The sequence below is a fragment of the Leptonychotes weddellii genome, chromosome 2 (genome assembly GCF_054177405.1).
Source record: "Leptonychotes weddellii isolate Sample4059 chromosome 2, ASM5417740v2, whole genome shotgun sequence".
Taxonomy (NCBI): Eukaryota; Metazoa; Chordata; class Mammalia; order Carnivora; family Phocidae; genus Leptonychotes; species Leptonychotes weddellii.
In genome coordinates this window covers 44,195,301-44,212,330 of record NC_138370.1, presented here as the reverse complement: position 1 = coordinate 44,212,330, position 17,030 = coordinate 44,195,301, and the positions used below count along the sequence as shown (strand labels likewise).

Here is a 17,030-nt window from a genome sequence, read left to right as displayed (position 1 = left end):
CCAGGACCCTGGGACCATGACCTGAGCCGAAGGCAGACGCTTAACGACTGAGCCACCCAGGCGCCCCTAGCTGAAATATTTTAATTTTATAGCTTTGTATGAATGTCAACTGCTGTTTTCTGTTCACTTTGATTTTTTTTTTTTTTTAAAGATTTTATTTATTTATTCATGAGAGACAGAGAGAGAGAGAGAGAAGCAGGCTCCCAAGGAGCAGGGAGCCTGATGCGGGACTCGATCCCAGGACCCTGGGATCATGACCTGAGCCGAAGGCAGATGCTTAACCAACTGAGCCACCCAGGCGCCCCACTTTGAGTTCTTAAAACTTTTGAAGTTCAAACTTACAGAAAGTTTCTTTCCTTTTCTTCTGTAAACTTCATACGACCAGTTATGTTGTAGAAGGTCCCTCAATTTAAATTGGCCTGATGCTTCCTTATAATTAGATCCAGGTTGTGTTTTTGGGTTTGTTTTTACAAAAATGGCACAAAAGGGGGGCCACTGAGGGTGGCTCAGTCGGTTAAGCGTCTGACTCTTGATATCAGCTCAGGTTGTGGTCTCAGGGTCCTGGGATCAAGCCCACATCAGGCTCTGCGCTCAGCGCGGAGTCTGCTTACCCCCCCTCCTCTCCCCGCCCCCGCTCGCTCTAAAAAATGAATAAAATCTTTAAAAAAACAAACGAAAAAATCCAAGAATGCCACAAAGGTGATACTTTGCTCTTAATAGTTATGATCCATGATAGTGGTCTGTCCCATTACTAGTAATGCTAATTGTGCTTGGATAAGGTGATACCTATCTGGTTCCTTCACTGTAAAGTTACTGTTTTTCCCCTTTCTAACTAGTATTTTATTTTATGGAAAGATACTTTGAGACTATACGCTTTCCCTTACAAACTCACCTACCAGTTTTAGCACCCAAAGATGATGACTGCCTAGATCAATTATTACTGCAGTGGCTGCCAAATAGTGACTTTCTAATTTTGTCATTCTTCCTGTTTCATAGGTCGCTATTATTCTAACAGAGAGCTTTCCCTTTTCCTTCATGGATTTACTCATGGCGATACAAACTGAGTACACAGAATGTATAATACATGCTCCTAAATCTTGAGAGATACCTTTGAAATATTTATGTAGAAAGGTCATGATGTCTGTAGCTTATCCTCGAATGCTTCAGCAAAATAACAGCAATAATACACACACAATCAGGAGTGTCAAGTCAAATGTGACAAATGTTATTCAATCTAATTGAACAGTATATGGAAGATCATTGTACTGTTTTGCAACTTTTTTTGTGGATCTTTTTTCAAAATATAAGGCCTATATACAGCAGTTTTGAGACACACTGCCAAAACCTTCACAGATATTTGAAAAAAAATTAAAGTCAGCCTATAGTTTTAATTTACCAGCATTTGAATATATTCAAATTTTATTACCATTGTCTGTAGACATTTAACACTAGCATCTGTGCAACAGTCCTCTGAGGCAGAGAGCACACCACACAAATCTTACATACCAAGATAACAGTACCATGTTCGACAAGACTGTCATGATTAAGTAAACCAAGCATGACAAAGCAGCTGACTCATGATGAATGATTCTAGTTTTAGGACATAAGTGAACTGATCACAGAGGGAACATTAAAATAATATTAAAATGTTTAAAAAGTTTAGAATTTTTTCCTAAGACTATATATAGGCAGGTTCACATAATAGAAACCTGTCCATTACAGCACTCTGAGGTTTTAGCAAAGCATACGTTATAGACATATTTGCCATATAGTACAATTTTATTGTGTAAGACATGAATAATAGTGCACTTAAATCCAAGAGTCACATTCAAATATATCAAGAATACAATCCAAATACCCGGCTATTGAAGAAATACATACTCTTTTTTTATATAACTACATTGTGCAAGTACATTTTTAGTGTAGATGGTAATAATCTATAAGGATTCTAAGCAACACAACTCGGTGTACTTGTGTAGAATAATCCACGTCTCCAAAGATATGTGCATTTTAAAAGTGAAGGAAATGGAAAATGTCTTGGGCAGAGACACAGGCAGTGTTGCACAAGTTGTTTTTATTACAAATTACCAATACAGTTAATCTGTATACTCACAGGTGGTTAAAACAGAATGGTTCTAAACATCAGGAAGCTCTCATCAGGAATTATTTTTTAGGACAATGTAGTGTCTACAGCGAGCCCCACTATCTTTCACTGAATTAAGCACAAACTACAGTTCCACAACGAGTTCAAAAATAGGACTTTCTTAAGGGGAATTTAGATAAGAAGTTCAAACCTTCCAGAACCTCATCCTACAGTTTCATGGGGTCTCATCTGAGCTACTGGTTTAAAGGAAGAAGATGCTGTGGACATGATATAAAGACTGAGTGATGGGAGAAATAGTTTACTTAAGAGAAAAAACCAGAAAACTGATACGATAAGAAAATTAGCACTTCGTATCATCTGAGAATAAATATTAATGGAGAAATCAGTCTTTAAATGTTTTTTGTTAAGATGGTGAATTACATAAAAATACTATCTGGTAATAACTTAGGGTATCAGCTCTGGAGGGGGAAAAGATCTAACCCACATTAAAGAATAATAAATAACTAATCTATGTTGTCTTGAGCTATAATAAACCTGTACCAGATGTATTGACTGATTTCATTCTCTGGGAAGTTTCAAAGCTGCCAGAACAGGGGCAAATTCTAAAATTTGCCCTTTTTTTGGTCCAGGAAATAACTTTCTCATAAAAGGTGCTCATGATAACCTCTTGTAGTTACCAAAATTTTGCCTCAGGTTGGGGTCTGATAGTAAGTGAACCAGATGAACTGGTTAAGGCTGCCAATTAAAACAGCTAACTCTGAAACCAGATTAACCACAAGAGTCACATCTCTACTAAGCAGATTTTAAATTTTTTAAAAATTATTTTTATTGGGGCACCTAGGTGGCTCAGTTGGTTGAGCGACTGCCTTCAGCTCAGGTTGTGATCCTGGAGTCCCGGGATCGAGTCCCGCATCGGGCTCCCTGCTCGGCAGGGAGTCTGCTTCTCCCTCTGACCCTCCTCCCTCTCATGCTCTCTCTCATCCTGTCTCAAATAAATAAATAAAATCTTAAAAAAAAATTATTTTTATTTATTTATTTGCGGGAGAGAGAAAGATAGCATGAGCAGCAGGGAGAGGGAAAAGCAGGCTCCCCGCTGAGCAGGGAGCCTGACATGGGGCTCGATCCCAGGACCCTGGGATCATGACCTGAGCCACCCAGGCACCCCGCAGATTTTTTTTTTTTTAAGTACAGCAAAACGTTCCTTCTATTTTTCACTTCAAGAGACAAACTACTGATCAGATCTTTCCCATGATACTGATTTTTAAATTTAATATAAATACTCAAAAACTAAAATATCACTAAATTTCATCCTTTAAAATGAAAAGTAATGACATATCACCTCTGTAAATCAGGCCTCAGAGTTCAAAGAAAAGCTTTTAAATTACCCATATGGGATCTGAAATGACTATTGTCTTCCAAAGTTTTCCCAAAAATCACTTTAAAATCTTGTTTCAAAGGCCTAATTTTTCTCAGAAACAAAATATATTTATAGGTTGTTTTAATTCTATTAGATTTTATAACTTTCTGCTGTTTTCTTTCTATTTAATAAAATCAGAATGAAAAATTTTGACCAATTACTGAAAAGTCTTACCACCCAAAAAGTTTCAAAATCTTAATATAATCAACCAACTATGTTCTTGTGGTTTCTAAAAAAAAAATGGTTAATTTAAAATCTAAGGATCCTTGTACTGCCGATAGAAGACTGTAGCAATCTTTTGTATTTTTAGAATATTCTCTGTAGGACCTACTTTTGCATCCCCAAAATGTAAACCAGCCTTTACTATAAATGAATACATAAGATGCTTAATATATATAAACTTGATTTTATCTCACTTGGTTATTATTGGCTCCTACGGGGTAATTCGCTTGCTCACTAATTCTGCCACCACTCTCTTCATTCAAGTTTTTAAAGCCACATTTATCAAAGATGATTCTCCAAACTTAAAGTTTAACAAGTATCTTCTCATGAGTATATCCACTGTATGTATTCTTCTTATCCAAGGAATGGGTAACTTCATAATATTACTAAAATCCCTCTTTAAATTATATTGATAATGCACCTCTGACACAGTTCTTGAGTTTGGGAAAACCCTAATATTTGCATTATTAGATGTCCCCTTTGAAAATACACTGATATCAAAGTTTGTTTTTTATGACCTATAAACAGAACTGAGGTTTGCACAATCCCTAATTATAAATTAATACTAAAATGCAAACTTGTCCAAATAGCTTAAGATCACTGCCTCAATAAAAGAAAGAAAAAGAAACACTATGCTATTATTGGACTAGGTCTCACACATAAAATGTTCATCAGGAAGACAGGTATAAATTGATGGCATACACTTTCTCCATGACCAAGCCTAATAAAAGCTCCCACCCACAGAAGCCCTATGGCTAATCAGTGTCACCAGTGGGAGTCACTTCTAAAGAATGACTAAAAACAACAACAACAAAACAAAACTCTAAATGGTTTTCCTTATGGGTCCGTGAACTGAGAAGAGCTCCTTCAGATCTACTCTTGAGACAAAAACAGGAGCAAACAAAAAGATCAGCTGCATGAACAAACACAGCAAGTAATTTTCAGGGGTGATAAAAAAGCTGGAGTATTTCCTCTTCTAAAAGATTAATATAAACATTTCACACAACATGGAGATATCGATAGCAAGATCTCCTTTGCTCCTTGCTGTAGCCTTTTTGTGAGGGCTTTAATGCCTGAAGACTCATGACTATAGCCAAGAAAATAAGTCAAGAATAAATCTGAGCTTAGAGGAGAAGGCAGGCAAATATACCAAAGGAGAGTTCTGATATCTGTTGCTGTTGTCCAAGCCTTTTGCTACCAGTCCAAGGAAACAGAAAAAAGATGAAGTTTGGGAAACTGGAGATAGAAAGTATTTGCTGTTTTCTAAGGCGTCTGAATGTGGCCATTGATTATGCTAGACTAGATATTTTTTAAAATTATATTTTTAGCTCAATACATAGCTCTAAAGCAGGGTTCAGTTTTGGTGTGCTTTACACTGAAATGGTTATATACAGAGGGGGTGGAAATGGTTATTAATCATTTACTCTTCAACTATCCTTTTAATGGAAAACTAGAATTGACAGTATTTATTAAAATGAACAGTGCCACAAAACAGAAATGTATATAGAAAGCACTGAACCACAAACTTTTACAGTAGCAGGAATAAACTAGCATAGCATAAATACAGTCATAACATTGAAACATTTCAATCTGTTTCTGCAGTTTAAAACATAGCTGTGTCATGTTCATCAACTTTCACCTCCCACTTCAATTAGATTTGCCTAACATATAATGAACAAATCAGCAGTCAAGATAAATTTTCAAAAGGCTCAAGCCAACGTGAAAGGTTTAAGCTTAGTATTAGTAAACTCTCAGAATACTTAAAAATAAAACAAAACACAATAAAACTTAACACACATACATACATGAAACAGTGCAGTAAGAACTTCAGACAAGGGCAGTGCACTTCTGGTTTAAGGAAACCATATTTGTAAGCTTAATTATAACAAACGTCTACCTAAATAATGGTTTAATGGGATATCCAGCATTTGATATGCATTTAATATGTATGGTCAAAAAACCTGAAAAACCAATTCAACAGTAATGATACCATATCAGTAACAAATTCCTACTTTATTTCTATATTGCACATACTTCTACTGTCTACTGTTAAAATTTACTTCTTAATCTAAATATCAAAGGATTATACCTATAACCCTTGTAAAAATATTTACCTTGAATAAATATTCAGATTTTCCTTTCTTAACAAACCAGAATGAGAATGAATTCAGCTTTGTTAATCCAAAGCTATTTTAAAGAGAAGGGCAAAGGTATTGGAAACAGCATGTTAATCACAAAATTATTGGTTTAACAACCATTTCAGTTTTGAAAAATATTTCTGTGTTTGGAGTGTTTAAAGTCTGATCTTTTTTAAAACTAACACATATTCCCTAAAGAGATTAATCATATCCTTGACTGGTCTGGAGCACTGTTTGGAAAGTAGACACAGAAAAAATTTTAGATTAAATGGCATATAACACAAATGGCATTAAATAGGTCACCTGTTTCACATAAAATAAAATGACTAGCACCTCCTTTCTGCTCCCAAAGTAAAAAGGCCTAAAAGGCCACATGAAACATGAGTAATTACAGTAAGTTTCATTCGTAAAGTATTGAGAAATCCACTACATTAGAGGGTTCTCACATCTAAAGCCTTAGGTTCAAGGCTACTGTGTAAAAGTGAACTGAAGGGCCAAAGGAGAGAGACAGATGGGATTCAGTTCCAGGAAGGTCCTTATTTATGTAGGTTGTGGGGAGATTTTTCAGGGACTCTCCTGCATCCCATCCTCAGTTTCCAGTTCTGCCAACTGCCTCCTAAGTACATTTACTTTTGCTTGTAATTCCTTGTTATATTCAATGATGTTAACCATTTCTTCATATGCTTCATCCAAATACTTGGAGGATCTGTTCCAACGGAGGAAAATACCTATTGAATCCAGGAAAGGAAGACAGAAGGCAAAAAGATACATACAATGGATTAACATTATTCCATCATTATACATTCTTTTTTCTTCTTCTTAAAATTCACATCTGTGTTTTATTATACTCTGGAAGAAGCAGGAATCCTGAAGTACTGAAAGTGTAACTAAATACATTAAAACATCACTATTTCTATGTACATAATCATTCATTCTTCAACCTCTCCCCAACAAAATTATGAAATGGATTAAAACACTATTCTCTGATATATCCAGGATTATAAATAAGCTGGTAACTTACAATGCCATAAATTTTCCAGTTTCACAATACAGTGAATTACAGAATTTCAATTACAGAACTTTACTCAGAACCATAGGACCTCATACATGTGTAAAATCACTTTCACCAGAAAAGTGTGAGTTAGAGCAACCGCTGAACCATACATTGTTATTTAAAACCCTAAACTTCCCAACAAACAAAAGCTTAGGACCAGATGGCTTCACAGGTGAAATCTACCGAACATTTAGAGAAGAGTTAATACTTATTCTTCTCAAACTATTCCAGAAAGTTGAAGGGGAAGGAATGTTTCCAAACTCATTCCATGAGGCCACCATTACCCTGATACCAAAACCAAACAAACACACAAAACAAGAAAATTATAGGCCAACAGCCCTGATAAACATAGATGCAAAAATCCTGAACAAAATATCAGCAAAGTGAATTCAGCAATACATGAAAAGCATCATATACCATGATCAAGCAAGATTCATTCTAGAGATGCCAGGATGGTTCAACAGCCACAAGTCAATCAACACAACATGCCACATTAACAAAAAGAAGGATAAAATCATGTGATCATCTCAACAGATGCAGACAAAGCATATGATAAAATTCAACATTCATTTATGATTAAAAACTCACAACAAACTAAGTATAGAGGCCATATATGACAAACCAACAGCTAACATACACAACCATGAAAAGCTGAAAGCTTTTCCTCTAGATCACAAACAAGACAAAGAGGCCTAATCTTACTAATACTTTTACTCAACACAGTATCAGAGATCCTAGCCCAGAAATCAGACAAGAAAAAGAAATAAAAGGCTCCCAAATAGGAAAAGAAGCAACACTGCCACTATCTGCAGATGACATAATACTATATATTATAAAAAATCCTGAAGACTCCACCAAAAAACTACTGAGACTAATAAATTCAGTAAGGTTGAAGAATACAAAATTAATACACATAAGTTCACATTTTTATATAATAACCATGAACTATCAGAGAAATTAAGAAAAACAATCCCATTTATAATTGCATAAAAAATACCTAGGGATAGGAGGAAGATCTTTCACTAAAGAAGTAAAAGACCTATACTCTGAAAACTATAAGACATTGATAAAAGAAACTGAAACAGCACAAATAAATGGGAAGATATACCATGCTCATGGATTGGAAGACTATTGTAAAATGCCCATACTACCCAAAGCATCTACAGATTCAATGCAATCCCTATCAAAAGACATTTTTCACAGAAATAGAACAAATAATCCTACAATCTGTATGAAACCACAAAAGACCCCAAATAGCTAAAGCAATCTTGAGAAAAGAACAAAGCTGGAGGTATCACCTTCCCTGAGTTCAAGATATACTACAAAGCTACAGTGACCAAAACACTATGTTAACAGCACAAAAACAGACACACAGACCAACAAAACAGAGGGGAGTCCAGAAATAAACCCACACTTAAACAGTCAATTAATTTTCAACAAAGAAGGCAAGAATATATAGTGGGGGAAAAGATAGTCTCTTCAATAATTCAAGCTGGGATAACTGGATGGCTACATGCAAAACAATGTACTAGACCACTTTCTTACATCATATACAAAAGTAAACTCAAAATGGATTAAAGATTTAAATGTAAGAACAGAAACGATAAAACACGTAGAAGAAAGCATAGGCAGTATCTCTTTGACATCAGTTTTAGCAGTAATTTTTTGGATATGTCTCGTCAGGCAAAGGCTAACAAAAGCAAAAATGAACAAATGGGACCACATCAGACTAGAAAGCTTTTGCACAATGAAGGAAACCATCAACAAAAGGCAACCTACTGAATGGGAGAAGATATTTTGAAATGATATAACTGATAAAGGGTTAATATAAAAAATATAAAAGAATCACATAACTCAGTATCAAAAAAACCAATCCAATTAAAAAATAGGTACACGACTTGAATAGAAATTTCTCCAAAGAAGACATATAGCTGGCCAAGAGACACAGAAGAAGATGCTCAACATCACAAATTATCAGGGTAAAATGCAAATCAAAACCACATGAGGTATTAGCTCACACCTGTCAGAATGACTAGTATCAAAAAGACAAGAAATAACAGCCATTGGCAAGGATGCAGAGAAAAGGGAACCCTCATGCATTGTAGGTGGGAATGCAAAATTGTGTAGCCACTACGGAAAACAGTATGGAGGTTCCTCAGAATATTAAAAATAGACTACTATAGGATCTAGCATTTCCACTTCTGGGTATTTATCCAAAGAAAATGAACACACAAATTCAAAAAGACATATGCACCCCTATGTTAACTGCAGCATTATTTATGATAGCCAAGGTATGGAAGCAACCTAAGTGTCCATCAACAGATGAATGGATAAAGAAGATGTAGTATAGATACACCACAATGGAATACTACCCAGCCATAAAAAAGAATGACATCTTCCTATTTGCAACAATATAGATGGGCCCAGAGGGTATCATGCCAAGTGAAATAAGTCAGGTGGAGAATGATAAATCCCACATAATTTCACTTAGATGTGGAATCTAAAAAACAAAAACAAAACAAAACAAAACAAACAAAAGAAAACAGAAACACAGATACAGAGAACAATTTGATGGTTGCTACAGGGGAGGGAGATGGGGTGATGGACAACAGGGAAAGGGGATTAAAAGGCACAAACTTCTAGTTATAAATAAGACATGGGGATGCAATGTATAGCTTAGGGAACATAGTTAATAACAGTGTAACAACTCTGTATGGTGACAGGCTGTAGCTAGACTTACCATGGTGATCACTTTGTAATGTATGTAAATGTTGAATCACTATGCTGTACACCTGAAACTAATATATGTCAACTACACTTCAATTAAGGAAAATAATAAAAAGCCTAAACTTCAGTGTGCTCTCTCCCTATCTCTTAAGAGGTGGTCTTCCAATTCTACAGGCACATCCTTCTTTTCCCAATAACTATCCTTTTTTTATAGACTAAAAGGAAACATTTCCTCATCTGCATAGATCTACATTAGCTCTATCATCCCAACATCATGGCTTAAAGACATTCAAATAAGGAGGTACAAAAACTTTCCAGGCAGCAGTATTGTCAGTAGCTGGTAAGTTCACAAAGGTTTTATGATTCTTTAAAACACTTTCTATAAACCAAACTGCCAGAACCCTAAAGCTACTCTCTATCAGAAAGGGAAAACAGAAACATAGCTTAAAGAATGGACTTTGTTGATTTTTCTGTTATATGAGCCTGTATTTAAAATCCTGTTCTTCAATTCAGGAATTACTTAATACTAATGGCTAAATATGATGTAAATATAAACAGAAGAGAGACATTTTAAGCTCATTATACAACCCATATACCCACTATGAGAAGATTTTACCTCACACAGAATTTCTTCCATTTCTAAGCTGGGGCACTAAACACATATGGAAACTCTGTTCTTAATGGAATGGTAGGAATTCATTCATGTAACAACAAGATTTCCTCCAATCACTTCATCTCTAAACTCTCAATGAGGTTTGGTAAAAAACTAGTTAAATCGTCCATTAGGCCATTCAACTCCAAATCTGGCTTTTCTCCCAAGTAGCTAGTCTCTTACTTCAGTTACTAAACATGACAGTGGCTTCTAGGTAAACTGTCCCAGAAATCTTTAACGAAAAGTTTGGCTGTAATCTCTCATTTAAGAGATCACTTATCCTGTACCGGGGACTGTCTACAACAATGAAGAAAGTAAGCAAAGAGAAGTTCTGAGCAGCCAAAAATTCCCAAAGCACTAAACCTCAGACTCCGAGAACCTGGAGACTATCTGAGGCCACTTTCCCACAATTCTAACTTGCGGACACCTAAACAGATAAGATTAGAAGCATAAACTGAGGAGGAAGGAAGCAGCTAATGACAGATAAGCCAAGAGGAATGAGATGTGAGAGCTGACATCCAGAGAAGTGACAGAAACAGACTTAGTCTCAAACTGAGAGAGCAAAGCAATCTGAGGCCCTTTTACAGATAAAGGGCAAACAGTTTCCCACACATGAACTGCCCTTGTGGGCATAACATATTAAAATGTGGTATAATAACTGACATTTATGGTAATTCAGTTCAATTACCAAACAGCTAGCATTCTTTGTGTGTAGGTTTTGTGCCATTTAATACAGATGAGGGGCGCCTGGGTGGCTCAGTCAGTTAAGCGTCCGACTCTTGGTTTAGGCTCAGATCATGATCTTGGGGTCATGAGATCAAGTGCCTCATTGGGCTCAGTGCAAGAGTGCGCTTGAGATTCTCTCTCTCCCTCTCCCTCTACCACCCGGGTGGCTATGCTCTCTCTCAAATAAATAAATAAATATTAAAAAAAAATACAAAAATGAATAAAGATGTACTTAATACCTTCAAAATGATCAAAAAGAAATGGCACTTTGTAGTCTTTGTTTAAGGGATGGCTAATATAGTTTAGACAGATTTTGGTTAGATTTTTAAAGACAAGCTTTGGTATTTATGGAGATAAATTTCAGGAGTCTGAAAAATTTATGTAGGTTAAATACCTTCTTTAGAATGAACTGGAAAATTAAGTATGGATTATTGTTCCACATGAACAATGAGGTATGTGCATCACTGCACTGATAGCATTATGTTTGTTTATAGAACCTTACTAGAATGACTAGTTCATTAACCTTTCAGTAGCATTTAACAGAGGAACCTTTCCCAATGGCTGCTTAATAAAGGAAACAGAAACCATTTCCTTGGAGCTTACAATTTATTCCTATCCCAACTACCTACCAACTTTCTTACACAAAAAGTAATGTACTTTCCCTCATACCCATTAGAATGGCCACTACCAAAGGGGGGAAAAATCCGAAAATAACAAGTGTCGGCAAGGATGTGGAGAAATTGGAACCCTTGTGCACTGTTGGTGCAACTGTAAAATGGTGCAACTGTTATGGAAAATGGTATGGTAGTTCCTCAAAAATTAAACAGAATTATCATATGATCCAGCAATTCCACTCCTGGGTACATACCCAAAAGAATCAAAAGCAGTGTCTTGAAGAGATAACTGTGCACCTGTGTGCCAAAAGGTGGAAGCAACCCAAGTGGCCATCAGTGTATGAATGGGTAAACAAAATGTGCTAAACACATACGATGGAAAACTATTCAACCTTAGACATTCTGACACAGGCTACGATATGGATGTATCTTGAGGACATTATGTTAAGTGAAAGAAGTCAATTCACAAAAAGACAAATACTGTATGATCCCATTCATACGAGGTATCTAGAGTTGTCGAACTCATAGACACAGAAAGCAGAATAGTAGTTACCAGGGGCAATGGGAAGTTGTTTAGTAAGTATAGAGTCAGATTTGCAAGAAGAAAAGTTCTGGAGACCTGTTTTGCGACAATAGGAATATACTTGACAAGAATGAACTGTATACCTAAACATGGTTAAGTTGGTAAATTTGTAATCACAATTAAAAATAGTAATGTATCTTCCCACCTAGGGAAAATACCCAATATAAACAGCAGTATCCACTGAATAATCACTGTTCACTTCTGAAATGGGGACTGAACAAAAGAAGTGTGACTAGATAACGGATGTGAAGGAGAGAACCATGCCCACACTGAAAAAAACAGCAGTCACACACAGGTCTGAGGGTCAGGTCCACTCACCAGCTTCAAATACCAACAACAGCAAGTACTCAGAGGCAGTTCAGAGAGGGTCCTTGACTACTGATAAAAAGTCTGCAAAGGACGCAGAGCTTACCTTCCCATAGCTGAAGACTCTGTGGAGCAACTGAAGGCCAGATGACAAGATTGTTGGCTTCAAAGAGAGGATTGGTGAACTTCCTCAGTTCACTGGGCCGATTGACCCAGGACCACAGAGACATCGTTTTCTGCTGCAGCTTCAACTTACATCTGATTACAAGGAAGAAAACTGCATTAAAGCAATTAAATGATAACAACGACTATTAAATGCTCCTCCCAAGAGGACAGTTTCTTCTCTCTCTGTGTTAGAAGGCTGAACACAAAACTTTTAACAGATGAATAAAATAGTGTAAAATAAAAATATCTGTCAGAAAATTCAACCAGCATTATAACTCAATAACAGCAAAACTATTTCACAGGCTTTCAAGGCCAACCAGAAGGATAAAACCAGAATGTGGTGTTAAACATTAACCCAGAGAACAGACCATTTCTATATGCAAAATCCTTTATTGTATCTGGCACTGTATTTTATCTTATTTTTTAAAGATTTTATTTATTTATTTGATAGAGAGAGAGAGCGTGTGAACACAAGCACAGGGAGTGGCAGAGGAAGAGGGAGAAGCAGACTCCATGCTGAGCAGGGAGCTTGACATGGGTCTCGATCCCAGGACCCTGGGATCATGACCTGAGCCGAAGGCAGACATTACTTAACTGACTGAGCCACCCAGGTGCCCCGGCACTGTATTTTAATTTAAAATAACTAAATATAAAAATAACTTTCTTTTTTGTTTTGGAAAAGTCTAGAATGCAAAGAACAAAGATTACAGACATATTAAAAATAGAGGTTGAGTCAAATCTCAAAGCCTAAAATTTTTTAGAGACTTAGCTTTTAGGACAAATAAATTACATGTACATAAAATGCAGATGGACTGTCAAAGATTAAAAATGAATATGTATCTTGATGTAAATACAGATTCAATCTACATTTATATACAATGAACAGCCTTCACAATAACCCTGAAATTCTGTAACACTCTTTTATCATAGAATAAACTCACAGGGATAGAACATGAACTGATACATTTTGGAAAAAATAAATTTTAACAAGAACTGAAAGATAATTTGTGGTAAGCCTTACATTAACCAAAAAGATAACATATTCAATTTTCATAGGCTTCTACTCAAGTTGAAGTTTTGCTATAAAATTGGTTTTGTCTCTGAAACTACTTATTAGTTAATTATGTGCACCCTTCTTATGTTAGCAATAAAAAAAATCCACATAATCACAGAACTCCCATGTATACTGCAATTTAATTGCTAGGATAGCAAGTCCTATACTATGTCCCCAGGAACCAGGCATGGCAAGGATAGGAAACCGCTGTACCCACTGCTCCTGCAGTAAGTGGTTTGGCCCTGCCCCCCAAACCTATGGCTAGCCAGTCACTGAACTTTTTTCCACCAGAGCCCAACCCATACAGCTTCAGAATCCTTCTCAATCAGCCCTACTCATAGGATCTACCAAATGGCAATCAGAATGGGAGATAAAATGCATTTATGATCCCTTTATTAAAGGCTAGTTCTGGGGGCTGGGGGATATTAGTAAGAAGTCCATAGTCAAACGTATTATTTAAATGCTGAATTAAAGTTATATACGTTGCTTTACTGAAGAGTGTCTTAAAATCTTTAACAATTACTTTGTGACTTTTTGAGAGGGGACTACATTATACCACATTACCCAAATTTAACCAAGGTAAATCACCAATTCTCCCCCTCCCCCATAAGAGTATAGTCTAGGGGTTAAGTCGAACATGCCTTAAGAAATGGCAGGATTCGGAGTGCCTGGGTGGCTCAGTCGGTTAAGCATCCAACTTTTGATTTCAGTTCAGGTCAGGATCTCAGGGTCATGAGATCATAATCCACATCAGGCTCTATGCTAAGTGCAGAGCCTGCTTAAGTTTCTCTCTCCTCCTCTCCCTCTGCCTCTCCCCCCAGCTCCCGTGTGTGTGTGTGTGTGTGTGTGTGTGTGTATGTGTGTGTGCGCATGCATGACCCCCAATTTTCTCTAAAAAAAAAAAAAAAAAGAAATGGCAGGACAAGACCTAGATTTCTAACATATTTAAGTGCCATGAAGCGTTGCCTTTGTGATGATTATTTGTATGTAATTTTTTTTAAAATTTAGATTCAATTAGCCAACATGTGGTATATCATGTTTCAGATGTAGTGTTCAATAATTCATCAGTTGCATATAACCCCCAGTGCTCATATCACTGTATATAACCTTTACTCTCCTAAAAAACAAAAAACAAAAAAACCAAAACCAAAATATAACAGCAAAGCCTTGTTGACATATACAACTTTGTTTTGTTCAGCATTTCTAACCATTGGTGTAATACCTTTTAACACTGCTTGGTATTAGTATCTATCAAAGAAACTGTAAATATGCTTCATTTCACATGCTGACTCCCAACTGCTAAAGGCTACCAATTATCTTTCCTTTTTTAAAGCATCAGATGACATAGAACATGAAATACTTGCTGTCACATTCAGTAGAATCAATGTGCCAACCAGAGTAATACTGTAGTTCTGTGTCAAAATGCCATCAGTGGTTAAGTTCCAGGCTTGTGGCTAAGCAGGTGATAGAAGATTCAAGGAAGAATGAATGAATGAACTGACATTTTAAAAATGCCTATTATGTGACAGGTATTAGGCTAGTTTTCACATGTGTGTCATTTGATCCTCACTGTAACCCAGTGTGGCAGAGATTAATTTTTGCCTTTAACATGAGCAGAAATAGATTCAGAGAAGTCATATGGCTAGTAAGTGGCAATAGTAGAGATTCAAACTCAAATCTTCTAATTTCAAGTCTTGAATATTTTCCATGAAAGTACACTGGAGAGAATGAGGAAGGAGCTGATGACAGTAAAAAGGAAGGTACCTAAAGTTTCTCAGAGCATAGTTTAAAATGTTGCATGTAGCTGTGGGACTTCTGGAATGGTAGGGTAAGGACCTCTGTATATCTACTCCAAAAAGTAATGAAAACAGGGGCAAAAACAGTCAAAATAGGGGCGCCTGGGTGGCTCAGTTGGTTAAGCGACTGCCTTCGGCTCAGGTCATGATCCTGGAGTCCCGGGATCGAGTCCCGCATCGGGCTCCCTGCTCAGCAGGGGGTCTGCTTCTCCCTCTGCCCTCTTCCCTCTCGTGCTCTCTGTCTCTCATTCTCTCTGTCTCAAATAAATAAATAAAATCTTTAAAAAAAAAAAAACAGTCAAAATAAATACTTTCACGACTCTGGAAATTAACAAAAGGTTTGTGACAATCTGAGGAACACTCATTCAAGAAAAACTAATGAACCTCTGAAAGAACAGGATTCGGAGCATTTTAACTTGGCCAGTGCCAACACTCTTTCCCCAGCTCTGCACTATCACTGCAAACAAGCAGCCCTGTCTCCACTGGAGGGGCAGACCAGCTTTGGAGCTCCTCAAAAAATACCACCCCCAGAGCACTGTCACGATTTGATGTGTCTGGCAGCTCCCTGGTAAAGGCTCCTTGGTAGAGTCTTGTAGTTATTTGACAGGACTCACAGTCTGAGGTTCTCAGAGGGAAAGGCCCTATTCCCCAGGGTATTTGTCAAAAACAATGAGAGGAAACTATTTAACAGCACAGTTGCCTGAGGCTGTCATGCCAGTTGAGGCAAGTAAGACCCTAGGAAAAATAAAAGATCTGGGGAATGAGATGTCCCTGGGCAGCAGGGGGTGAGATGGGGCTTTGTAAAGCTCTGACATATTCCTGCAAATTCAAAACGGTATGCACATGCCTAGGAAATGCTTGAGATAGCCCCTATTCTTTCTCCTCTGGCTGAACCTGAGGCCCTGTATAAGCTGAAGGCTAAAACAAAGCTGTGAACTACCTGAGTGTTGAAGTCATGCCTAATACACACATAAGGTCCCTCAGCAAAGGAGGAAAAAGTTATTCATTCAGAAGGTAGAGGATCTAATTCCCAGATTTGCCATATTATCTAAAACATCAGTTTTCAAAAAAAGCAAATTACAACACACACAAAGAAACAGGAATGTGTGGTCCATACTCAGGGGGAAAAAAAGCAGTCAAAAGAAATTGTCCCTTGGAGAGGGAGGACATATTGAACTCACTAGACAAAGACTCTATTTTATTTAGGATTTTTATTTATTTAGTTGGGAGCAAGCAAGAGAGAGAGTGAGCACGAGTAGGGGGAGGGGCAGAAGGAGAGGGAGAAGCAGACTCCCCGCTGAGCAGGGAGTCCAAAGTGGGGCTCGAACCCAGGATCCCAGGATCCCAGGATCATGACCTGAGCTGAAGACAGATGCTTAACCAGCTAAGCCACCCAGGCACCCCACTAGACAAAGACTTTAAATTAGCTATCATAAATGGGTTCGAAGAGCTAAAGAAAAATGCCTGAGAAA

At 37.1% G+C, this 17,030-nt stretch overlaps 1 protein-coding gene across 2 annotated transcripts in view; it reads right to left on the bottom strand.

Annotated features, from left to right (window-relative positions):
• Positions 1-1,385: 1,385 nt before the first annotated feature.
• Positions 1,386-17,030, bottom strand: part of MTMR9 (myotubularin related protein 9) — a 52,012-nt gene continuing 36,367 nt past the window's right edge. For both annotated transcript variants that reach the window (XM_006745174.3, XM_081810742.1), the window contains 2 exons: positions 12,650-12,801; positions 1,386-6,609 (listed from right to left, as the gene is read on the bottom strand). In XM_006745174.3, the coding sequence (XP_006745237.1) occupies positions 6,446-6,609; positions 12,650-12,801 (316 nt within the window). In that variant the 3' untranslated portion in view covers positions 1,386-6,445. The remainder of the gene's footprint in view (positions 6,610-12,649; positions 12,802-17,030) is intronic.